A 26,560-nucleotide genomic window follows, 5' to 3' on the forward strand; every position below is an offset into this window, starting at 1 on the left:
TCGAGATAGAGGAAGTAGTGAAAGGAATTAGGAGTATGCAGGCGGGGAAGGCTCCGGGACCGGATGGATTTCCAGTCGAATTTTATAGGAAATATGTGGACTTGCTTGCCCCGATACTGATGAGAACCTTTAATGAGGCGAAGGAAAGGGGACAGCTGCCCCCGACTATGTCAGAGGCAACGATATCGCTTCTCCTAAAGAAGGAAAAAGACCTGCTGCAATGCGGGTCCTATAGACCTATTTCCCTCCTAAATGTAGACGCTAAAATTCTGGCCAAGGTAATGGCAATGAGGATAGAGGATTGTGTCCCGGGGGTAGTCCATGAGGACCAAACTAATATACGGAGGCTGCTAGGGGTAATGATGATGCCCCCACCAGAGGGGGAAGCGGAGATAGTGGTGGCGATGGATGCCGAGAAAGCATTTGATAGAGTGGAGTGGGATTATTTGTGGGAGGTGTTGAGGAGATTTGGCTTTGGAGATGAGTATATTAGATGGGTACAGCTGCTGAATAGGGCCCCGATGGCGAGCGTGGTCACGAATGGACGGGGGTCTGCGTATTTTCGGCTCCAGAGAGGGACGAGGCAGGGATGTCCTCTGTCCCCATTATTGTTTGCACTGGCGATTGAGCCCCTGGCAATAGCATTGAGGGGTTCCAGGAAGTGGAGGGGAGTACTCAGGGGAGGAGAGGAACACCGGGTATCTCTTTACGCGGACGATTTATTGGTGTATGTGGCAGACCCGGCGGAGGGGATGCCAGAGATAATGCGGATACTTGGGGAGTTTGGAGAATTTTCAGGATATAAGCTGAACATGGGGAAAAGTGAGCTGTTTGTGGTACATCCAGGGGAGCAGAGCAGAGAAATAGAGGACTTACCGCTGAGGAAGGTAACAAGGGACTTTCGCTACTTGGGGATCCAGATAGCCAAGAATTGGGGTACATTGCATAGGTTAAACTTAACGCGGTTCGTGGAACAGATGGAGGAGGACTTCAAGAGATGGGACATGGTATCCCTGTCACTGGCAGGGAGGGTACAAGCGGTTAAAATGGTGGTCCTCCCGAGATTCCTCTTTGTGTTTCAGTGCCTCCCGGTGGTGATCACGAAGGCTTTTTTCAAAAGGATTGAGAAGAGTATCATGAGTTTTGTGTGGGCCGGGAAGACCCCGATAGTGAGGAAGGGATTTTTGCAGCGTAGTAGGGATAGGGGGGGGCTGGCGCTACCGAACCTGAGTGAGTATTACTGGGCCGCCAACATCTCAATGGTATGTAAGTGGATGGGAGAAGAGGAGGGAGCGGCATGGAAGAGATTGGAGAAGGCGTCCTGTAGGGGGACTTGCCTACAAGCCATGGTGACGGCGCCGTTGCCGTTCTCACCGAAGAAATACACCACAAGCCCGGTGGTGGTGGCTACTCTGAAAATTTGGGGGCAATGGAGACGGCATAGGGGAAAGACGGGAGCCTCGGTGCAGTCCCCGATAAGAAATAATCATAGGTTTGCTCCGGGGAGAATGGATGGGGGATTTGGAACATGGCAAAGAGCAGGAGTAACACAATTGAGAGATCTGTTTGTAGATGGGACGTTTGCAAGTCTGGGAGCGCTGACCGAAAAATATGGGTTGCCCCAAGGGAATGCATTCCGGTATATGCAACTGAGGGCTTTTACGAGGCAACAGGTGAAGGAATTCCCGCAGCTCCCGACGCAGGAGGTGCAGGACAGAGTGATCTCAAAGACATGGGTGGGGGACGGTAAGGTGTCAGACATATATAGGGAGATGAGAGACGAGGGGGAGATTATGGTAGACGAGCTGAAAGGGAAATGGGAAGAAGAGCTGGGGGAGGAGATTGAGGAGGGGCTGTGGGCTGATGCCCTAAGTAGGGTAAACTCATCGTCCTCGTGTGCCAGGCTAAGCCTGATACAATTTAAGGTGTTACACAGGGTGCATATGACTGGAACACGGCTTAGCAAATTTTTTGGAGTAGAGGATAGGTGTGCGAGATGCTCGAAAAGCCCAGCGAATCACACCCACATGTTCTGGTCATGTCCGGCACTATAGGGGTTTTGGGTGGGGGTGACAAAGGTGCTTTCGAAGGTAGTGGGGGTCCAGGTCGAACCAAGCTGGGGGTTGGCTATATTTGGGGTTGCAGAAGAGCCGGGAGTGCAGGAGGCGAGAGAGGCCAATGTTTTGGCCTTTGCGTCCCTAGTAGCCCGGCGCAGGATACTGTTGATGTGGAAGGAAGCCAAGCCCCCGGGTGTGGAGACCTGGATAAATGACATGGCAGGGTTTATAAAGCTGGAACGGATTAAGTTCGTCCTAAGGGGATTGGCTCAAGGGTTCACCCGGCGGTGGCAACCGTTCGTCGAATACCTCACAGAATGATAGAGGGAATGGAAAAGAAGAAGACAGCAGCAGCAGGCCAGCGGAGGGGGGGGGGGGGGGGGGGGGGGGGGGGAGGAACCAGAGGGATTCTCAGGGATGCTAATATATAAGTATAATATGTATAGGTTGTTGTTATAGATAATTGTATATTGGACTGTTAAAACATATTTTTGGAGAATATTTATCTGGGACAAGGCAGTTGCCATTTAGTTTTGGTTTTGTTTATAGATTATTTATTTCTTGTTTATAAAACTGGCCATTGTTATTTATATTGTTATATTACTGTGTAAAGGATACACAATGTACTGTGATGGTTGGCCAAAAATTTTCAATAAAAATATTTTTTTTTAAAAAGAGCTTGTTTACTCCCACCCGGTCTTTCCCTGTCAATATTTAGAAACATCAGCCTTTTTCCCCAGCTTTTTAAAAATTAATTGAGAGTATCAATTCCGTTTTTTCCAATTAAGGGGCAATTTAGCATGGCCAGGCCACCCACCGGGCACATCCTTTTTGGTTGTGGGGCTGAGACCTAATCAGACACGGGGAGAATGTGCAAACTCCACCCTGACAGTGACCCGGTGCCGGGATGGAACCCGAACTTCGGCACCGAGAGTCAGCAGTGCTAACCACTGCACCACTGTGCTGCCCATCCTTTTTTCCCAGCTTAGTGCCAGCTCTTATTGGCTCAGCTAAGACCAAGAATCGAATCAAAGACTCTCTTGGTCTCTCTGGTTCGGCGAGAGACCAGGAGATTAAACAGTTTTTCATGCATTGTTGCGTTTAGGATAACTGAGTCCACACCGACATAATGGATGGGATTTACAGACCATTCTGCCACGTGTTTTTTGGCAGGGAGGCGGCCTGACACTGCGATCTACCGGGCCCTCCTTTGTCAACAGGATTTCCCGCGCGGCGTGGGACTGGAATTTACCGCCGGTGTGAACAGCCCGTAAATCCCATCCAATGACACATTATGACTAGAAATATAAGTGTTAATAAACATTTTTTTTGCCTTGCAGCTGTACAATAGTTTCCCGACGATCCTGGATTTCCTGCCTGGGCCTCACAAAAAGCAATTCCAAAATGCAGCCGATTTGCTGAATTTCATAAAACAAATGATTCAAAGTCATAAAGAAAGTTTGCAGAAAGATTTTCCCAGGGATTATATTGACAGTTTCCTCATCAAGATGGAGGAGGTACTGGAAGCAGTTTTCTTTTTTCATTCGTAGTTTCAATTTTCGTACCGCCTCCCTTAAGGTAAGGAGGGGTTTGGCTGGATACTGATGTGGTGAGTCCAACAGGTTTACACAAAGCTTAATGGGCAGCACGGTAGCATTGTGGATAGCACAATTGCTTCACAGCTCCAGGGTCCCAGGTTCGATTCCGGCTTGGGTCACTGTCTGTGCGGAGTCTGCACATCCTCCCCGTGTGTGCGTGGGTTTCCTCCGGGTGCTCCGGTTTCCTCCCACAGTCCAAAGATGTGCAGGTTAGGTGGATTGGCCATGATAAATTGCCCTTAGTGTCCAAAATTGTCCTTAGTGTTGGGTGGGGTTACTGGGTTATGGGGATAGGGTGGAGGTGTTAACCTTGGGTAGGGTGCTCTTTCCAAGAGCTGGTGCAGACTCGATGGGCCGAATGGCCTCCTTCTGCACTGTAAATTCTATGGTATTAACACCAGCTAAACAAGACCAGCATTTTGGGAACTAGTGTCGTAAATGTCCCGTTGACACCAATACATAAGTAGCTAAAAAATGTTACATATGGATTGATTAATAGCACAATCTGTACTTAAAAAGAAATCTGAAAGTGACGACACACAACATAAGGCCTTTAATATTTTAAAGGTATATTTAATTTGTTTCAGGAGGAACACAAGCATGACTCGGAATTCATTCACATGAACTTGTTGTGGACAATAATGAACTTATTTTTGGCTGGAACTGAAACAACCAGCACGACACTGCAATCGGCTATCCGGATCCTGGCAAAGTATCCACACATTCAGGGTAAGCAACATTACTATAAGAGGTTGGAGGATGCATTTCAACAGTCCAACACATGGGATTATAGTGTTGGGAGAATGGAACATTCTCATTTCGGAATCTAGAATCTAATTTTAACCTGGGGGCAGGACAGCGGCATGAGAACTGGGACAGGAGGGAAGAGCTTACATGAGGTCTTGGGAAGTTTTAATTGTTGTGCTTCATATAAATGTTGATATGTTGAATCCCACCTAAAGCTGTCAGAACTGGCAACAAAGGCAGAAGTGGTGAACTGTATAGCTGTATTTCTGGCAGCGGGGAGGGAGGGCGGGGGGAGACAGAAGACATGCGGGGGCAGGGGGCACCGTGTAGCCCGTTGGGCCTGGTTGGGCACGAGGGGACGCACCATGCTAACATGTCTTCCACCCCATGCAAACAATGGACTTCGGAATCCAATCGGGAATCTTGACCTTCATCTTAATTGCCGCAGACCTGGGGATGCACTCAGGCTGTACAAGCTGGAGCTCGAGGGGAATAGGAGCCAGTTGGTGAGGATGGAGAGGCGGTTGCCCAACAGTCCGAGGAGGAGATGGGAAGGAGGCACTGCACGAGGCCTCGTGTGTGCCGGCAGAATCGGTCCGGACCTGGCATGCCGTCGAAGACTACAGCTGAGCAGGGGGACAAGGCAACACATCTGCCAGATCATGGCACACACAGCACCTATGGGGGAGGGCACTCGCTCCCGGTGGCCGTCAAGGTGATGGTCACCCTGAACTTTTACACCATGGGGTTCTTCCAGGTGCTGAGTAGGGACCTGTCTGGGATCTCACAGACCTTGGTGCACAGGTGCATCCGCGCCACCTTGGAGGCCCTATATGCCCGGTCGGCACAATATAATCAAATTCAATGTGGACCAAGTCCACCAGGATGCCCAGTAAGCGGGGTTCTCGCCATCGCCGAGATGCCCCGGGTCCAGAGGGTGATCGACGGGATGCATGTCGCCCTACAAGCACCGGCCATCTTCACAAACCGAAAGGGTTTCCACTCGATGAACGTGCAGCTGGTGTGCGACCATGAGATGCACATCAGCGCCCGATACCCAGGCAGTGTGCAAGATGCCTTCATCCTGGCACAAACAGTTCTTGACCTCTTTGAGGCTGAAAGGTTGGCTTCCCCGCAGTCATGGCTGATGACGCCAATCCGGAGGCCGCACAACAACGCCCATGCAGAAACTTGAGGCGTGATCAAGATGTGCTTCGGCATCCTAAAGATGAGCTTCAGGTGCCTGGAACTCACTGGAGGAGCCCCTAGTATAGTGCTAGGAGAGTCTGCGATCTCCACATCACACAGTTGAGGAGCGACAAGCGGGAGGATGCACTCCAGGCCTCATATGACGAGGAAGATGCGGATGCGCAGGACATGGAGCTCGGCAGGCACAGGAGGCCGCTAAACATGTGGGCCACGCCAACACGCATGGTTCACCAACTAGGGCGTCTGGCCAGCGGCACAGACATCCCCACCCCCATGAGATGCACATGGTGGACCAGCCCCTCCCATGAATACCTCCGCTGCACCACCCCCATCCCCTTGCAACCTCCTCCTAGATTTCAACCTGCCTCACTGGGGCGTGGGCCCTGGGTTGGCAGTACCAGCGGACTGGTTTATTGGATGGGGAGTGATGATGACCCACTCTGCGATGAGCAATGGTTCTCCGCACTGTTTGACAACGTCTGGCTCCTGCCCACAGTAGCAATTTCCACTGATCAGGTGGCATGCGATCTGGCCATTCCATCATATGGTCCCGCCGAACCGTTGGGGTGGCGGAGACAGGGGGTTATGGGATGAAGAGGGAAAGGGTGGAGCGCCAGAGCGGGTAGCACTGACTGAACTGGGTTCCCTGGCCCAAACCCACCCCACCCTCCGCACCTCCTCTGGCCAGCCCAGCCCATCCCTCCATGTCCTGCCCATGCGTCTGACAGAGCACCGAGACAGGTTGAAACATTGTGAACATGTGTTTATTGTGAAATGGTGAATGTATGTGTACAGATTTGTGCCCTAGCCTCGAACACTATACTGCGTGCTGCACCCATGCCGACCTAACTGGTTACCACATTTCTGGCCTTACGGGCACTAACGATGTATCTAGGTAGATCCCCAGGCGGAACATCAGGAGTGGAGGCGGCCTGCTGTGATTCGCGCCTTGTGACCTGGGTCGCCTTTGGTGGCTGTCTTCTGGAGCGACCGAGCCTCGATGGGCCCGGCTGCTGATTGGGTGTTGCAGGTGGCATGGTGCTGTCCTGTTCTGCCCACTGGCCATCAGATGTGCATGGGACAGGAGTGGTGGGGGGGAGAGAGTGTTATACCCGGACTGGTAATCCAGAGTGTCTCGGGCTGCAGTTCTACAGCTGGCATCGCTGTCTGTGTCCTTTCGCTTGCTGCTATCTACTGTGAGTTGGGGTTATAGTTGGGGTCAGGGGAAACCAAAAGGACCCGCCTCATCACCAGGGCATCCTGCAAGACACAAGACATGACACATGATTGTGTCGCAGATTGGGTTGGTGGTGGAGGAGGATGGTATGGAAACGGTGGTGGAGGAGGGGTGAGGAGGGGGCTGTTTAGCACAGGGATAAATCGCTGGCTTTGAAAGCAGACCAAGGCAAGCCAGCAGCACGGTTCAATTCCCGTAACAGCCTCCCCGAACAGGCGCCGGAATGTGGCGACTAGGGGCTTTTCACAGTAACTTCATTGAAGCCTACTCGTGACAAGAAGCAATTTTCTTTCTTCTTCTTCTGGTGGGCGGTGAGGGTGCGGGTGTGGGGGAGATACATGCCGTGGGGAATTGCAGCTCAGCAGAGTCTCACTTGCTTGCCCGATGCCAACCTCCACCTTGGCGACTGTCCTCTCTCCAGGCCCACCAACCAGGTAGTGCTCCTGTTTTGCCTCAGTGAGGGGCCGCAGATCCGGCGACCTTTTCACTGCCCAGCGATTATGGGCCGCCCACTCCTGGGGGGCGGGGTTCCAGAAAACTCACAGAGCTGGATTCTCCGCAGACCCGTGCTGAAATTGCGTTGAACGCGGGGGCGGAGAATCCAATCTCACGCTGATTTTCGGGCCCGGCGATTCTTCAGGACCCGAGAATCAGCGTAATCGTGGAGTACGCCGCGTGGCTGGGGGCCCAGTAACAGAGGCCCGCCCAGCGGTCCTCAGCTCCCGACCGGCCGAGTTCCCAACGACGTGGAACTAACCTGCTACTGCCGGTCAGGATGCTCTTGTGGCGGCTGCAGACTCAATCCATGGCAGCCCTGGTGGGGGAGCGGGGGGATCGGACACCAGGGCGGGGGACTCTTATAGGCTGCCGGGATTAATATCCACGTGGTCAGATCTTCGGGGGCGCGGTCAATCGGGGGGGGGTCTACGTTTTAAATCTGCCTCTGCAGTCCGACTCGTGCGCATGCGCAGACTCAAAACCAGACGTGCAGGGGCCAGTATCCGCAGCTAAAGCTGCGTGAATTACTCTGGGTCCCTGCTCGCCCCCTGTAGGGCATTGAATTAGCAGGTCTCTTTTGCAGGAATCACCAGAGTACAGGGTCTCCCACCGCTCCTCTAGGGCATTTAGTAGGGTCTAGAGATCAGCGTTTGTTAACAAGGGGATGCTCTGGCTGGGATGTGTCCGTGTGGGGAACGGAGTGCTAACATGAGGCTGCAGCTTTTCAGCCTCTCGAGTGGCAATCCCCACTCTGACGTACGTAGGTACCAGTGCCAGCCCACAAACGGTTGATGAATTGCTCCCAGAACGGCTCTAATTTAGTAGAAGTCCACCGATTCAGTACCAGCGTCAGCACATAGTCTCTGAAATGAAGAATCACGCCCTTTATTTTTAAACTGTGTCCCTTCACACTAGGAGAAACATCCTTCCAACAGCAACCCGTCAAGTCCCCTCAGGATCTTTTAAGTTTCAATACAATCATATCTCATTCTTCTAAACTGCAATGGATACAGGACCAATCTGCAATCTTTTCTCAGTAGATAACCCCTCCACCCCAAGAATCAGTCGAGTGGACCTTCTCGCAGTGCTTCTAATGCAATTATATCCTTTCTTAAATGAGACCAAAACCGCACACAGTAACTTAAGTGTGGTTTCACCAATGTACTGTACAACTGCAGCAAAATTTCCCCACCTTTATATTCCATTCCCCTTGCAATAAATAACATTCTATCTGCCTTCCGAATTACTTGCTACACATGCATACTAACATTGTGTGATCCATGTACCAGGACACCTAAATTCCTATTCTCACACCTAGACAGGTTCCAAGTAAAAGCTGAACTCTTGGCAGGTCATTCCTCCCTTGCCTCCAGCTTTCAACCGCTGCTCACTATCACAATCAGTTGTGTCTTCTAAATTTATCAATACCTCTATGGTGTGTCTCTGAACTTTCTCTTCTTGGGCGCCATTCTCCGACCCCCCAGCGGGTTGGAGAATGGCCGTTGGCCGCCGTGAATCCCACCCCCGCCGGTTGCCGAAGTCTCCGGTACCGGAGATTGGGCGGGGGTGGGAATCGGGCCGCGCCGGTTGGCGGGCCCCCCCGCTCAATTCTCTAGATGGGCCGAAGTCCCGCCGAGAAATTGCCTGTCCCGCCGGCGTAAATTAGAGTACCTATTTACCGGCGGGACAAGGCAGCGTGGGCGGGCTCCGGGGTCCTGGGGGGGGCGCGGGGCGATCTGAACCCGAGGGGTGCCCCCACGGTGGCCTGGCCCGCGATCGGGGCCCACCGATCCGCGGACGGGCCTGTGCCGTGGGGGCACTCTTTCCCTTCCACCTCCGCAACGGTCTCCACCATGGCGGAGGCGGAAGAGACTCTCCCCACTGCGCATGCGCGGGAAACTGTCAGCGGCCGGGGCAACAAAGGCCGTTTCCGCCAGCTGGCGGGGCGGAAATCCCTCCGGCGCCGACCTAGCCCCTCAATGTCGGGGCTCGGCCCCCAAAGATGCGGAGCATTCCGCACCTTTGGGGCGGCGCGATGCCCGTCTGATTGTTGCCGTTTTGGGCGCCAGTCGGCGGACATCGCGCCGTTGGGGGAGAATTTCACCCCTTGTTCCTTCAACTTGCATATCCTCCATTTTGCAATCTTGCTCATCCTGGATCTTCATTGTGTCAAAATCAAGACTCATTCACTTGGTTTAAAAAATGATGACTTTTCCAGTATCCCAAAACTTGTACAATTCCTTACCTCCTTCAATTTTTTTTCATCATCCTAAAATCTTCAGCCTTTAAAGAGCCAAACATTGTGTGCCTAATCTTGGATTGTGGGCATTGATTTCCACCCCGGGTTTCTAAGTGAAAATATATTAAATAAGCTCTAACTCTCCAGTAGTCTTCAACCAATATCTTGTAATTGGCTAAGACCATCAAATACACTGGCAGTCAGGTGAAGTAGTGTTATAGGCCACAATGTGCGAAGTGTCACAGACGGCATTGATGTTTGTAAATGAAATATATTTAACAATTTAAAACTGTCTTTCTTTGTCCTTCCAGAAAAAATTCATAGTGAGATTGATGAAGTGGTTGGATCCTGTCGAAGACCCACTGTTGAAGATCGAGTAAAAATGCCATATACAGATGCCGTTATACATGAAGTTCAGCGATACATCGACCTTGTTCCCATGAGTCTTCCACACACAGTGACAAGAGATGTAGAATTCAGAGGATATCTGATTCCTAAGGTTGGAATCAAAAGTTTTGCTTGATGTCAAAACAGAAGGATAAGGCACCATTGGAAGGGATCAAAGCAAAGTGGGAGGAAAAGCTGGGAGAGGTTATAGAGGAGGGGGTCTGGTATGAGGTGCTCCGGAGAGTGAAAGCCTCCACCTCATGTGCGAGGTTGAGGCTGATACAGCTGAAGGTGGTATACAGAGCGCACCTCACGAGGGCGAGGATGAGCCGATTTTTTGAAGTAGAGGATGTGTGTGAGCGTTGCGGGGGAGGCCATGCTAATCACGTTCATATGTTTTGGTCCATTCCAAAGCTAGGGGAGTACTGGAAGGAGGTGTTTAGGGTAGTTTCCAAAGTGGTGCGTATGAAACTGGACCCGGGTCCCTGGGAAGCCATATTCGAGGTATCGGACCAGCCAGGGTTGGAAACGGGTGTGGAGGCAGATATCATAGCCTTCGCCTCGTTGATCGCCCGAAGGCAGATCCTGCTGGGATGGAGAGCAGCCTCGCCACCCAGTGCCCTGGCGTGGTGGGGGGACTTGTTGGAATACTTGACCCTTGAGAAGGTTACGTTCGAACTGAGGGGAAGCTCGGAGGGGTTCTACAAGTCATGGGCACTATTTATTATGCACTTTCAAGAACTGAATAACATCGAACATTAGTTGGGGGGGGAGGGGGGGGGGGGAGGGTTGGGGGGGGAGGGGGGCTGTGTATATTAAGGGCGACTATGGGTGATCCCTGATTCCTTTTTGTCATTTGTTTATGTAAACATGCGGGCTGATGTTTGGGGGTTGGTGGGAGGATGGGTTTGTTGTTATTATGGGGATTGACATATCTGTTGCTGATTATTATTTATTGTTGATGGGTGTAAATGCAGGAGAAAATGTGAAAAAGGAGAATAAAAATATATATTTTTTAAAATTATGTCAAAACAGCATTTTGTACTATGGAATTGCTTTTGAAACGCTATCACTATTGTTATTCGGGAAATTGTAGTAGATATTCCTTGCCACCATTCTCCCACAAAACTCACAATGATACACATAACTAGTTGTTTTCTTGATGGTTATTTTTGTTAAGGGAGGATATTGACATTCTGAGAAGGTATTCAACAGCACAGATACATGGAAACAATATCCAGTACTAGGGAGCAACAGACTTAATGGGCGAAATTCTCCGTTATCGGCGGAAAGTCCGCCGATCGGCGCAAAAAACGGCGCAAATCCCACTTGCGTCACGTCATAAAAATGGGACGATAGTCTCTGGCCCAAAATGGGCTAGCAGCGACGTAACGGGATCCGCGCTTGCGCAGTGGTTCACGCCGTGCAGCGTCATACGCGCTGCACGGCGTGACGGCTCATAAGGCCGCGCAGCTCCCCCCCACCTGACCGCAACACCCGACTGGATGGCTGGCCGTCGCTCAGCCCCGAGGTTCGAGTCACGCGATGTGGAGGCGCTCCTGGACGCGGTGGAGCAGAGGAGGGACGCCCTGTATCCCGGGCACGGCCGCAGAGTTGCCCCACGCCACAACCGGCGTCTGTGGAGGGAAGTGGCAGAGGCCGTCACCGCTGTGGACCTGACACCACGGACAGGCACCCAGTGCCACAAGAAGGTGAACGACCTCGTCAGAGCAGGCAGGGTGAACCTCCCCCATATCCCCCCTCCCCCATATCCCCCCTCCCCCATATCCCCCCCTCCCTCATATCCCCCATATCCCCCTCCCCCATATCCCCCCTCCCCCATATCCCCCCCTCCCCCATATCCCCCCTCCCCCATATCCCCCCTCCCCCATATCCCCAAGTGAATCCAGCCCTAACCTTAACCTCTGCAATGCACGCGCAACCGATGGCGTGCATTCATATACCTGCCTAACACTGTTGCCTTTTACCCCTGCCAGCTCCCCCCCCCCCCCCCCACCACAGGAGAAGCGCGCACACAACAATAGGCAGCATGTGAGGACTGGAGGAGGGCCCGCTGATGAGAGGCCACTGACCGTACACGAGGAAAGGGCCCTGGAACTGGCTGGCGGACCTGAGGACCGGGAGGTTGCTGATGCAGAGGTCGGGGGCCCACCAGCAAGTGAGCCACCGACAGCCCGTCCCCATATCCCCCCTCCCCAATATCCCCCTCCCCCGTATCACCTGATCACTGCCTGATGTCTAACCATGCATGCTTCATTGTGTATCGCAGGACCAAACGTCCAGGCACCCATCCCCGCAGAAGCACACCGCCCGCAGGATGCCCCTCGGAGACCACAGGAGACGGAGAGACCTGCACCCTCCAGCATGCGACGCCCGCAGGATGCCCCTCGCACACCACGGGAGACGGAGAGACCCGGACCCTCCAGCATGCGACGCCCGCAGGATGCCCCTCGGAGACCACGGGAGACGGAGAGACCCAGACCCTCCAGCATACGACGCCCGCAGGATGCCGCTCGCACACCACGGGAGACGGAGAGACCCGGACCCTCCAGCATGCGACGCCCGCAGGATGCCCCTCGGAGACCACGGGAGACGGAGAGACCCGGAGCCTCCACCATGCGACGCCCGCAGGATGCCCCTCGCACACCACGGGAGACGGAGAGACCTGGAGCAACATGGAGACGACACCCCCGTCACGTGCGGGAGCGACCACCCAGCGATGAGGGGGGCAGCCACAGGCCCCCGTCACATCCGAGCCAGGACACCACTACCCAGGACACCACTACCCAGGACACCACTACCCAGGACACCCCTACCCGGGACACCACTACCCAGGTCACCCCTACCCGGGACAGCACTACCCAGGACACCCCGACCCGGGACAGCACTACCCAGGACACCCCTACCCGGGAAGACGAAATACCGGACAGTGACTCAGAGTGGATGGGTGGAGACGAACCCCCACCCCAAAGTGCCATGGAGTCAGAGTGGGACGAAGAGCAGGACACAACGCCACTGCTGTCACCAACACCCTCCACCATCGCAGAAACACTCACCACGGTTGGGCACTTTAGTGATGAGGCGTCTGGTACACTCACTGGTGCGCACAACACAGCCGTCCCGGTACAGCAGGTGGAGGTAGGAGCAGCAGAGGGACCGGGCGGTTGGAGGGCAGCCCAGGCCAAGCGAACATCTGCCGCCCAGATGGATCCCGGGTTCCTGCAGTTACCAAACCCACACATAGATCCGATGCAACCACCGACCCGGAGACGAGCGAAGAGGGTGACGGGCGGCTTGCGGCGGTCGCAGGTGGAGGAGTCCACCCGCGTCCAGGAGCTGGGAGTGGTCCCGGTCATGCGTGCCACCCAGGCTGACACCGCACGGGTGGCGTCCGCGGTGGAGGCAATGGTTGCGACGGTGTCAGACATGGGGAATGGTTTGCGAGGCCTGGAGCCTTCCGTGCAGGCGGCGTCTGTGGCCCAGGAAATGGCTGCCCTCTCACAGGAGGCCATGAGCCAGTGCCAGCGCCAGATGGCAGAGGCGCTCAACGCCATAGCCCAGTCTCTGCAGGCCATGGCCCAGTCTCAGCAGGCCATGGCCCAGTCTCTGCAGGCCATGGCCCAGTCTCAGCAGGCCATCGCTGAGGGCATCGGCGCCAGTGGCCATGTGCGAGCCGGCGTCGCACTGTCACAGACAGGGTTGGCCAACACCCTGGGCTCCATGGCTGCAAACCTGCAGACCCCTGTCGATACCAGCACGGGCCTCCAGGACTGGCAGTGCCAGATGTCGGGGGGGCGTCGGATGGCCAGTCCGTTCGCATCCCCCACCCATGTAGAGGCCTGGGGGCCATCGGGCACCCCGAGGGAGGAGGAGGTGGTGTGGTCCGTCCCGGCTCCCTCTGTAGGGGAGGTCCCGGTACACCGCGACACCTCGGACTCCCCCCCTTCCGTCCCAGGTGCAACGCGTGGGCAACGGGCAGGACAGGCTGGCAGCTCGCCATCCCAGTCGCCCGGGCCGCAGCCTGGCCCATCTAGGCCAGGACGCCCCAGGAAACGGCCGCCAAAGGGATCCAGTGTCAGAGGGCAGGAATCACAGGAGTCCACCTCCAGTTCTGCTGTACCGTCTGGGGAACCACGTAGACGTAGTCAAAGGGCCCGTAAGGCCAAACAATTAGACACTGAGTAAGTTGGCACGGGTGCAGGGCACAGATGAGTTTTAGGGGCTAGGGCACGTGCATGAACTCCTTTGGTTATTAAAGTCAATGTTACACCTACCGAAGCTGCCTTTGTGCTCTGTCCAAAGTGTGCGGGCGTGTCATGTACGTTGAGCGCAAGTGTGTGTGTGAGGGGTGGTCTTACCTCAGCCCCAGGTGAGTCTGCCCCCTTCCCCCTGGGCCGCCATCAACATCCCCCGGGCAGAGGACGGGACCATGCGCTGCAGTGTCACAGCCGCATGCAGGGATGGTCCGGGTGGATGGTGGTACTGTGGCCATGGGTCAGACATAGTCCAACGATGTAGAGCCAGGAGCTCATCGCAGGGCGGGTTGTCATCATCCTCCATGGCCTGCGATAGACACGCGCCCACCCGCAACTGTGTGAGCCCGGCCCGTTGTGCCGCCGGTGGATCAGCAATGGGGGGGGGGCGGTGTGCATGCGGGTGGGGTTGGGGAGGGGGGTGAGGGTGCTGGGTGGGTGGATGGGTGGGGGGTGTGGGTGGTCGGCTGTTGCCATGGTGTGCGGTCTGTGGCCATACTACCCGATTCCCACGCCCATCTAGTCAGTGAAGCGGGCGGCTATCAGTCTGTCCCGTGCCCGCTGGGCCAGCCGGTAACGGTGGACAGCCACCCGCCTGTGTCTACCCCGTCTGCCCTGACCATTGCCCCCATCCCCCTCATCTGGGAGGACTGGGCCTCTTCCTGCTGCTCCTCCACTCCGCCCTCCTCTGCCTGCGGCACATCGCCCCTCTGCTGGGCTATGTTGTGCAGGACGCAGCACACCACAATGATGCGGCCGACTCTATCTGACCGATACTGGAGGGCGCCCCCAGAGAGGTCCAGGCACCTGAAACGCATCTTCAGCACGCCAAAGCACCTCTCGATCACTCCCCTTGTCGCTACATGGGCATCATTGTAGCGGTTCTCCGCCTCATTGCGTGGCCTCCGTATAGGCGTCATCAGCCACGATCGCAATGGGTAGCCCCTGTCGCCCAGCAACCAGCCCCTCAGCCGGGGATGGCGTCCCTCATACATGCCGGGGATGGATGACCGCGACAACACGAATGAGTCGTGTACACTGCCTGGGTGACGGGCGCAGACGTGCAGGATCATCATGCGGTGGTCGCAGACCACCTGTACGTTCATCGAATAGGTCCCCTTCCTATTAGTGAACACGGCCCTGTTATCTGCAGGTGGCCGCACGGCGACGTGCATCCCATCGATCGCGCCCTGGACCATGGGGAACCCGGCAACGGCAGAGAAGCCCACGGCCCGGGCATCTTGGCTGGCCCGGTCCACGGGGAAGCGGATGTAGCGGTGCGCCATGGCATAAAGGGCATCTGTCACTGCCCGGATGCACCGGTGCACCGATGTCTGCGATATGCCGGACAGGTCCCCACTCGGTGCCTGGAATGACCCCGTTGCATAAAAGTTCAGGGCCACCGTAACCTTGACGGACACGGGGAGAGGGTGTCCCCCGCCAGTGCCACGCGGTGACAGGTGTGCCAGCAGGTGGCAGATGTGTGCCACGGTTTCCCAGCTCATCCGGAGTCTCCTCCTGCATTCCCGGTCCGTGAGGTCCTGGTATGACTGCCGGGGCCGGTATACACGGGGCGCCCTCGGGTGCCTCCGTTGCCGTGGGGCCGCGACGTCCTCCTCCCCCTCCTCGTCCTGTCGGTCAGGTGTCCCTCCAGCCTGGGCGGCTGCCGCCTGCCCCTCTGCGGCAGCCTGCGCCGCCTCTCTGGCACGCTCCTCCTCCTCCTCCTCATCCAGGGCAACATAGACATGAGCGGCTGCCACCACGGCGGCCAACATCGCTGGATGATCTGAAAACATGACAGCCTGGTGGGGGGGGGAGGGCAACGACGACATGTCATCATTGCCCATAACCCCTCCTCCCCCCAGCCAGGTGGCATGGACAGCATGGGTCCAACTGTTGGGAGGCTGGCACCTGGCCAGGTGGACCAACTCATTTGCCCTCCCATCACCCTCCTCGGCACGGACCCGCTCCCCAACCTCCACCCCAGCACGGACCCCCTCCCCAACCTCCACCCCGGCACGGACCCCCCCAACCCCCAACCTCCACCCCAGCACGGACCCCCTCCCCAACCTCCACCCCAGCACGGACCCCCTCCCCAACCTCCACCCCAGCACGGACCCCCCCCAACCCCCAACCTCCACCCCGGCACGGACCCCCCCCAACCCCCAACCTCCACCCCAGCACGGACCCCCTCCCCAACCTCCACCCCAGCACGGACTCCCTCCCCAACCTCCACCCCGGCACGGACCCCCTCCCCAACCTCCACCCCGGCACGGACCCCCCCCCCCCAACCACCAACCTCCACCCCGGCATGGACCCCCTCCCCAACCTCCACCCCAGCACGGACCCCCCCCAACCCCCAATCTCCACCCCAGCACGGACCCCCCCCCCAACCCCCAACCTCCACCCCGGCACGGACCCCCCCCAACCCCCAACCTCCACCCCAGCACGGACCCCCTCCCCAACCTCCACCCCAGCACGGACCCCCCCCAACCCCCAACCTCCACCCCAGCACGGACCCCCCCCCAACCCGGCACGGACCCCCCCAACCCCCAACCTCCACCCCGGCACGGACCCCCTCCCGGCACTCCCCCGGAGCCCAGTCTACTCTAACCACCCCCCCCCCCCCGCCGCACACACACACACACACACAAGCCGAGACACACCTCTCCTCACGCAATCAGTCTGCGGCCACGCCATTTCCTGCCCAGAGCCAACCCACCAGGCCGTCACTCACCTCCTCGCTGGTCGGCGTGAGCCTGGAGCACCGGGTCACGCCGATGAAAAGGAGGTTTGATTCACGTCGACGTGAACAGGCATCACGTCGACGGGACTTCGGCCCATCCGGGAGAGAGAATATCGGCAGGCCGAAAATCGGCTGCCTTGCGCAGACCCGTGACATTCTCCGCGGCAGCGGCGCCATTAACGCCCCGCCGACTTTTCTCCCTTCGGAGACTTCGGCGGGGCGGGGGCGGGATTCACGGCGGCCAACGGCCATCCTCCGACCCTCTGGGGGGTCGGAGAATGACGCCCAATATTAGAGCTAGACCATATGCAAGTGAAATCAGAGAGCACTCTTTAGCAAATAGGATCTTGCTTATTAGGGGGGTGAAATGAAATGAAATGAAAATTGTTTATTGTCACAAGTAGGCTTCAAATGAAGTTACTGTGAAAAGCCCCTAGTCGCCACATTCCGGCGCCTGTTCGGGGAGGCTGTTACGGGAATTGAACCGTGCTGCTGGCCTGCCATGGTCTGCTTTCAAAGCCAGCGATTTAGCTCTCAGGGGTTATGGGGAGAAGGTAGGAGAACGGGGAAGAGAAACATATCAGCCATGATTGTATGGCAGAGCAGACTCAATGGGCCGCAGGCCTATTTCTGCTGCTATGTTTTGTGGTCTTGTCATGTGAGGGTACCTTTAAGAACTGGATGTTTAACCAATGTACCTTTAAGAAAACAGTGATGTCAGAGAGTGGGTGGGGCTCAGCTCAGGTCAGCCATTTTGCAGTTGGGTTTTTGCAGGTTTTAGTTTCAGTTTAAAAAGCAGTGGGTGTGTGTCTGTGTGTGTCCAGAGAGCTGCAAGAAGAAAGCAGGCTGCTGGAGCTGAAATCAACCAAGCTAATATCTCTGACATTCTACAGAATTTAACCTGATGTGATACTGTTTAAAGGTGTTAAGTCTCTTGGAAGTTTGAAGGAACATTTTAAGGAATTATTTACTGTTGCAATATTTTCTGAGTTATCTTTGAAGTAAGGGGTTTTAAGAGATCCAATGTTTATTTAAGATGTTAAGTTGAGTTCTTGGAATAAACAGTGTTTTGTGTTTACCCATGTGTCCATAATTGTAATCCCACACCGAGGGAAAAAGCCGTGTGCTAGGAAAAGCAACAAATCCATTAAAGGGAGAGGTTGCTTGAACTCCATGATACATTTTGGGGTTCTGAAAACGCCTCGCCATAACAATTGGGGGCTCAAGGGGGATAAAAGTCTGTCTATTGGATTGGCTTTTGTGAACTTAAAGTCAGTGAAGGATTGTTGCTTTTCCGGTGTGGTATTTTAGTTTAAGTGGGGAGAGTGTTGTGAACAATGGCTCTTTCAGAGGCTCAGAAATTTTTGAGGGTGGAGAATGTCACACATAGTACTTTATGGACAGAAACGAAAAGCAGACGTTAGATTTGACAAGAACATTGCAGTTAACATTACCTGACAAAATGCGAAAAGATGAGGTAATTATGGCGGTAGTTAAGCATTTAAACTTGCCTGAGATAGAGTTTGACTCATTGGTGTGAAAGTGTACAAACTCAGCAATAGCATGATGGGAAAAATAGCCAACTTAATGTAACCAAGTGTGAGACAGCTGTGTCAGCTAAGTGCCAAGATCAGACCCTGACAAACTAGACAAAGCTAAGAATCCACATAATTGTATCATACAAGGCCAGAAGAGGGAAAATAGTGCCTGACCTTATTAAAACTTGATAACAAAGCCACAATCTAGGAATGTCCTAATAACACAACCTCCTCATGACCTAGGGCCATCTGCGTCAAGGCATCATGAGGGCAGAGGTAAAAACAAAATAGGACCACGTCTTAAACCCTCTAAAGACAAAATACTGCAAATAAGCCGAGTCAGGGTCTTTCCATGACAACATGTTTGATCAGAAGTTATGACTGTATTGACATTTTTGAACAAGGTCTGTTTTTGTAAAATGATACAGCTTTTGTATAAATATTGAACGTTTTCTCCATGTCTTTGCAAGCTTGAGAAAGAATGAGCAGGTTTACCTTAACAGCTCTCTCTCTCTCTAACCTGTAGCCATCTGCATGCAGACTTTGGTCAATAAAGACGAAGTTAGTTTTATCGAAACCAAGGTGTAAAGTTGTTTTTTTCACAGTCTTGAAGTAGGAAAGATTTTAAAAGACGACATTGGAAATGGCAAAAATTCAGTTGCAAATTAAACAAATGGAACATGAGAAAGAATTAAAGCGGTTGGCATATGAGAGTGAGAGAGAGGAAAGAGAAAGAGAGAGAGGAAAAAGAAAGAGAAAGAGAGAGAGCGGAAAAATAAAAGGAGAGAAGAAAGGAGAAAAAGAAAGAATAGCCCTAGCAGAACAAAAAGAAAGGGAGATACAGATCAGGGAAAAAGATAAAGAGAGGGAGTTCGAACTTCAGAAAATGGCCATGAAACATGATAATCAGTTAAAATTGGCAGATGTAAAGGGAAATGTACAGTTGGATGATAGTGATGAGGATAGTGAGAAAGGGCGTCATAGTCGAAGGCTTGGTGGGAATCTATTTAAATATGTCCAAGCATTGCCAAGGTTTGACGAGAAGGAAGTGGAAGCCTTTTTCATTTAATTTGAGAAGGTAGCTAAACAAATGAAATGGCCACAGGACATGTGGGTGTTACTGATTCAAAAAAAGCTGGTAGGTAGAGCTAGTGAAGGAGGAGGTATCTGGAACGTATGAGGAGGTGAAGAAATCCAGCTTAAGTGCAGATGAGCTAGTGCCTGAAGCTTACTGACAAAGGTTTAGAAATTTAAGGAAAGAACTTGGTCAAACATACATGGAGTTTGAAAGGCTCAAACAGAGTAATTTTGATAGGTGGATAAGGGCTTTGAAAATAGACCAAACGTATGAAGCTCTCCGAGAAATTATACTTTTGGAGGAGTTTAAAAATGCAATTCCTGATGTAGTGAGAACTCATGTGGAAGAACAGAGGGTTAAAACTGCGAGATTAGCAGCGGAAATGGCAGATGATTATGAATTAGTTCATAAATCAAAGATTCGTTTCCGACATCAGTTTCAGCTGGTGAGGGATAGAAACTGGGGACATGAGAAATACTCAAGTGGTAAAGGTAAAGGTGATCTGATGGGAGGCAATAAAGAGAGTGTACCTCAGATTATAAAAGAAATCCAGGAGGGTGGAAAAGAAATGAAAAATTTCAGATGTTTTCACTGTAATAAACTAGGCTATGTAAAGTCACAGTGTTTGTGGTTGACGAAAAACACAGGGAAGGCTGATGTGGTAAAACAGGATAAGACAGTGGGATTTGTTAGAGTAGTAAAGGAAAGCCCAAGGGAAGCGAATGAGGTGCAAACGATTGTACAGCCTGTTCAAGAAGTAATTGTTAAGAAGGTGTCAGATGTATTTAAAGAATTGACTTGTGTGGGTAAAGTTTACTCATGTGTATCAGGAGGAGCAGGTAAAGAAGTCACAATTTTAAGAGCTACAGGGGCTAGTCAATCTTTAATGGTAAGAGATGAGGAATTATGTAGTTTGGGAAAAATGTTGCCAGAAAAGGTGGTGATATGTGGAATTCAGGGTGAGAGGAGTAGCGTTCCATTATATAAGGTAAGGTTGGAAAGTCCAGTGAAGAGTGGTGAAGTGGTAGTAGGAGTAATCGATAAACTATCTTGTCCAGGAATACAGTTTATCTTGGGTAATGATACAGCTGGATCGCAGGTGGAAGTGATGCCTACTTTGGTTGATAAGCCAGTGCAAAATCAGACAACTGAAGTGTTGAAGGACGAATATCCTGGGATTTATCCGGATTGTGTAGTAACAAGGTCGCAAAGTCACAGGTTAAGACGAGGAGAAATCAGAGTAAAGATGAAGTTGAAATGCAATTATCAGAAACGATTTTTGATCAGATGGTTGAAAAAGAACAAGAACAGGTGGAGGATGAGGCCGATATTTTTAGTTCAGGAAAATTGGCAGAGTTACAACAGAAAGATGTAGAAATAAAACGGATACATCAGAAAGCATATACGGAAGAGGAATCTGGGAGAATACCAGAGTGTTATTACCATAAAAATGATGTCTTGATGAGAAAATGGAGCCCTATACATATGCAAGCGGATGAAAAGTGGGCAGAAGTTCATCAAGTAGTATTGCTGGTAGGGTATAGAAAGGAGGTGTTGCGAGTTGCACATGAGGTACCAGTGGGAGGTCATTTGGGAATAAGGAAAACTCAAGCTAAAATCCAGAAACATTTTTATTGGCCTGGACTACATAAAGATGTAGCTAAATTTTGTCAATCATGTCACACATGTTAAGTGATAGGGAAACCTCAAGCAGTGATAAAACCAGCGCCCTTAATACCCATTCCAGCATTTGAGGAACCTTTTACAAGGGTCCTAATCAATTGTGTAGGACTGCTTCCTAAAGCAAAAAGTGGGAATCAATATCTTGTGACTATAGGATGTATCTACTAGGTTTCCAGAGGCCATTCCAGTACGTAATATTACAGCTAAAAGGATTGTGGAGAAGTTACTTAAATTCGTTACTGGTTATGGACTACCCACAGAAATTCAATCGGAGCAAGGAACGAGTTTTACTTCAAAGTTATTCAAAGAAGTTCTGGATAGCATAGGAATAAAACAATTTAAATCAACTGCATACCATCCAGAATCGCAGGAAGCGTTAGAAAGGTGGCATCAAATATTAAAGACAATGTTGAGGGCGTATTGTCAAGATTATCCAGAGGATTGGGATAAAGGAATCCCATTCGTATTGTTTGCAATTAGGGATGCACCTAATGAGTCTACCAAATTTAATCCTTTTGAACTAATTTTTGGTCATGAGGTAAGAGGACCACTTAAGGTGATAAAGGAACAATTGTTGGGTGAGAAATCGAAAATTACACTATTGGATTACGTATCAAATTTTAGGGAACGATTAAATAAAGCAGGTGAATTGGCTAGACAACATTTGAAAGTTGCATAAAATGTGATGAAACGGGTAACGGACAAGAAATCCAAAGTTCGTAGTTTTGCCAGTGGGTATAAAGTTTGAGTGTTGTTACCAGTGGTTTTGTGGACCGTATCAGATTGAAAGGAAATTAAGTGAGGTGAATTATGTGGTAAACCACCAGATAGAAGGAAGACTCACCGAGTGTGTCCTGTGAATATGCTTAAAAGGTACTTTGAAAGGGAAGGAGAGAAAAAGGGGGTTTTAATGATTCTAACTCAAAATGACGAACCAAATCCAGATGACTGAATTTGACATACCTCAAATTAAATTGGAAAATGAGGATGTTCTTAAAAATTGGGGTGAATTGTTAAGTAACCTTCCAGAGGAAAAACTAACTGACCTGAAAGAGTTATTGATATCACGTGGGCAAGTTTGTAGAGGTAAATTGGGAAGTACTAAAATGGCTATACATGATGTAGATGTGGGAAATGCTGTTCCTATCAAACAACATCCATATAGACTTAATCCTTTAAAATTGGCACAGGTTAACAGAGAGATTGAGAGTATGCTGAAGAATGGCATAATTGAAGTGGGTTGCAACCAATGGAGCTCACCCATAGTGATGGTACCTAAACCAGACTGTACCCAACGGTTGTGTGTGGATTACAGAAAGGGGAATGCAGTTAGAAGAATGGACTCTTATCCTATCCCACGTTTGAAGGATTGCATTGAGAAATTGGGACAATGTGCTTTTATTTTCAACTTCCAGACATGGAAAGAACCTTTAAAACATGGTCTGGAGTTCTTCGATCGACCTCAGGAGGCGGGTTTGGTGATGAACCTAGCCGAAAGTGAATTTGGAGAAGCCCGAATCACTTTCCTTGCGGAGTTTCCGATACCCTCAAGACGAAGGGAGATAATGCGATTTCTTAGCATGAGTGGATTTGATCGAACGGTTGTGCAAAGGTTTTGTGGTGTAATTACTCCATTGATGGAATTGCTGAAGAAACATTAAAAAATTCAATGGACAGCAGACTTTCAACAGGCATTTGACTGCCTGAAAGCTGTGATCACCAATGTTCCTGTATTAGAGAATTGCAAGGGACTCTGTGGTCAGATTGAACTAAATTATCTGATTCTGAAGAGAAATGCCGAGGAGTAGAGGAATGGGTGGATCGTGCGGAGACTTTGTTCAAAGAATGAAATGAAATGAAAATCGCTTATTGTCACAAGTAGTCGCCACATTCCGGCGCCTGTTCGGGGAGGCTGTTACGGGAATTGAACCGTGCTGCTGGCATGCCTTGGACTGCTTTCAAAGCCAGCGATTTAGCCCTGTGCTAAACAGCCCCTGTCAAGAGACTGTCAATCGAGAAAGATTCCGGTTGGAGGAAGAAGAACAAAGAAAAATGGACTATATTATTATACCTGTTTGCATTTGTTGGTTTTTTTTAAAAACGAAAAAGTATATTTACTGTGTACATTTCTTAGTGGATAGTGCAAAAGTGAAAAATGAAACCATCTTGAAGTTGATGGGGTTTTTTTCTTGGGGGGAGGTGTCATGTGAGGGTACCTTTCAGAACTGGATGTTTAAGCAATGTACCTTTAAGAAAACAGTGATGACAGAGAGTGGGTGGGGCTCAGCTTAGGTCAGCCATTTTGCAGTTGGGGTTTTGCAGGTTTTTAGTTTCAGTTTAAAAAGCAGTGGGTGTGTGTCTGTGTGTGTCCAGAGAGCTGCAAGAAGAAAGCAAGTTGCTGGAGCTGAAATCAACCAAGCTAATATATCTCTGCCATTCTACAGAAAATATATAAATCCTTTAACTTGATGTGATACTGTTTAAAGGTGTTAAGTATCTTGGAAGTTTGAAGGAACATTTTAAGAAGTTATTTACTGTTGCAATATTTTCTGAGTTATCTTTGAAGTAAGGGGTGTTAAGAGATCCAATGTTTATTTAAGATGTTAAGTTGAGTTCATGGAATAAACAGTGTTTTGTGTTTAAAAACCCACGTGTCCATAATTGTAATCCCACACCTAGGGAAAAAGCCGTGTGCTAGGAAAAGCAACAAATCCATTAAAGGGAGAGATTGGTTGAACTCCATGATACATGTTGGGGTTCTGAAAACGCCTCGCACATAACAGTCTTAGCATCATGGAAATTTGGAATTTACTCCCCTAAAGGATGTGGATGCTGAGTTAATTAAATTTTTAAAAAAGGGTGATAGATGGAGCTGATGTATAATTTAGCCATGATTTAATTGAATGACAGAACTTTTTCATATAGAATCCCTACCGTGCAGAAGGAAGCCATTCGGCCCACTGACTCTGCACTGACTGTCTGGAATAGCAATCCACCCAAGTCCACTTCCCTGTCCTATCCCTGTAACCTCTTACCCTAACCTACACATCCCTGGACACAAAGAGGCAATTTAGCATGGCCAATCCACCTAACCTGCACATCTATCGATTGTGGGAGGAAACCGAAGCACCCGGAGAAAACCCCCGAAGACACGATAGAATGTGCAAACTCCACAGAGAGTGTCACACAAGGCCAGTTTTGAACCCGGGTCCCTGCCGTTGTGAGGCAGCAGTGCTAATCTCTGTGCCATCGTGCCGCCCAATAGAGCATGTGATCATTATTGAAAACCTGATCCAAAGAAGTAGATATTGGACTTGCTCTAAAATTATATTGTTAATTGTACACAAGAGCGTCAGTTCATACAATCAAAGAATTTACAGTGCAGGAGGCCATTCGGCCCATCGTGTCTGCTCCGGCCCTTGAAAAGAGCACCCTACCTAAGCCCACACCTCCACGCTATCCCCACAACTCAGTAACCCTAAGTAATCTATTTGGATACTTAAGGGCAATTTAGCAAGGCCAATCCACCTAAGTTGCACATCTTTGGACTCTGGAAGGAAACCGGAGCACCTGGAAGAAACCCACGCAGACACGGGGAGAAGGTGCAAACTCCACACAGTGATCCAAGCTGGGAATCGAACCGTGGACCTGTGAAGCAACAGAGCTAACCACTATGCTACTGTGCCGCCCACAGTTCTTTCAAATTCACTCTAGAATAGGACATGAATCATCACCTTCTAACTAGGAGCACTAACAACTGAGTGAACATGTCTGTTCCACCAGTTGCCATTCATTAACTCACTCAATGTGGTTTTCAGGATTCCAATCAAATTTTCTCATCTCCACGCTGACAGTGCAAATTTCTATAGGTTCGAGGAGCTCTGAGAACTCCATACGTGTGCATTCTTCATGTAAGGACTTCAATGGTCGATGGTGGCCACTGGTATAACAACCAAGCCTAACCATCCACAAACTCATTCTTCTCTTGTATAGGCTTATAGTGGGAAACCTTTGTTAATTTTGCTTCAAATGTTCCCCTATTACATCATTGTGATCTATTTATTTTCTGGATTGGCTCTTTTATCTTTTGAATTGACTTTCCAGACATCCAGGACAAGTCGAGTCCCACAAGTACCTGGATTATATTCCTTCCATTCGAACCCTTGCAAGGATTTCATTCCGTTCAGCCAATTTCTTCATCGCCATTCAATTTGCCCTCACGTTGTCAGCTTTTACATGAGCTTCTAAAATATTCTCCATTCTCCTCAACCATGGATGAAAACGTCAGCCAAGTCCACCCTGTTTTTCTGCTTCTACCCTCACCCAATCTCAAAACAGTGATAGAAACATACCATTTCTGCATTCCACCTCACCAGACCACATTTTTGCCACCTCCGATGCAAGTGTGCCCCATCTTCACCTCCTTTTTCATCATTGTGACAGAAACATTTCTCTGTGATATCCTATTTCACTCTTTCATCACTCCTAATACCTGGCAATGGAGATGCAACATGTCCCCATCCAAGTCCTCCCATGCCACTGTCCAGGAACACAATCAGCCCTTCCAGGTACCACAGCAATTCACCTGTACCTCTGCCAACCTGTATATTGTATTGTCTCCTCGGCATTGGAATATTGAGTGTAGATTTGGTCCTCACTGTTTCAGACACCTTCATTCTGTCCTCTTGTAACAAAGAACTGTCACTTCAATCCTTTACCCCACCGTCACTCTGATTTCTGCTTGGAATTTCTACACAGTTCCAATAACGTTAGCTGAGGAACAGTGCTGTTTTTTTTCCAGCTCTCTGGTCTTAGCACTGACTATACATCAGGACACAGCTTTCAGTTACTCTTCTAGTTTATACTGTCAATGTAGAATAAGTGTGAGTTTTTGATGATGGGGGAGGAGTGATGGATGTGAAAGCACCATGTGGACCAATAAAACTGTGCTATTGTGGTAGTTGCAACATTGCTGTCAACAATGTATTTCTCCTACTCTTGCAGCCTACTCTATTTGACTAGATTTTTATGATTTCCATTCCACTATTCTTTGTTAACTATTCTAGGTTCAGTGCTGTTCTTCTATTATTTGATTTCCTATTCTCCACAATGTTGACTACACTTTTAATTCTTTTCTAGTGTGTTGCCGTTGTGAATTTCTGTCCCCTATTCTGTTCCTCTCTAAATGCTGTTTACCAGTAAAGCTTTGCATTCTGAGAAAGGTTCTGCGATGGAGAAGGTAGCTTGTGTTTTTTGATGTCTGATTTGC

General features: G+C 50.8%; 2 protein-coding genes across 7 annotated transcripts in view; both read left to right on the forward strand.

The window, feature by feature from the left end:
* The window catches only part of LOC140402300 (uncharacterized), a 135,629-nt gene extending 111,692 nt beyond the window's left edge, over positions 1 to 23,937 (forward strand). Inside the window, exon 2 of the mRNA XM_072489978.1 lies at positions 19,694 to 23,937. Within this exon, the coding sequence (XP_072346079.1) occupies positions 19,808 to 20,983 (1,176 nt within the window). The 5' untranslated portion in view covers positions 19,694 to 19,807 and the 3' untranslated portion in view covers positions 20,984 to 23,937. The remainder of the gene's footprint in view (positions 1 to 19,693) is intronic.
* Positions 1 to 26,560, forward strand: part of LOC140402298 (cytochrome P450 2C3-like) — a 121,408-nt gene that overhangs the window by 61,008 nt on the left and 33,840 nt on the right. For all 6 annotated transcript variants that reach the window (XM_072489969.1, XM_072489970.1, XM_072489971.1 and 3 more), the window contains 3 exons: positions 3,398 to 3,574; positions 4,243 to 4,384; positions 9,897 to 10,084. In XM_072489969.1, coding sequence (XP_072346070.1) covers positions 3,398 to 3,574; positions 4,243 to 4,384; positions 9,897 to 10,084 — 507 coding nt within the window. The remainder of the gene's footprint in view (positions 1 to 3,397; positions 3,575 to 4,242; positions 4,385 to 9,896; positions 10,085 to 26,560) is intronic.

This window comes from Scyliorhinus torazame, chromosome 25, assembly GCF_047496885.1.
Source record: "Scyliorhinus torazame isolate Kashiwa2021f chromosome 25, sScyTor2.1, whole genome shotgun sequence".
In the NCBI taxonomy this organism is placed as follows: domain Eukaryota; kingdom Metazoa; phylum Chordata; class Chondrichthyes; order Carcharhiniformes; family Scyliorhinidae; genus Scyliorhinus; species Scyliorhinus torazame.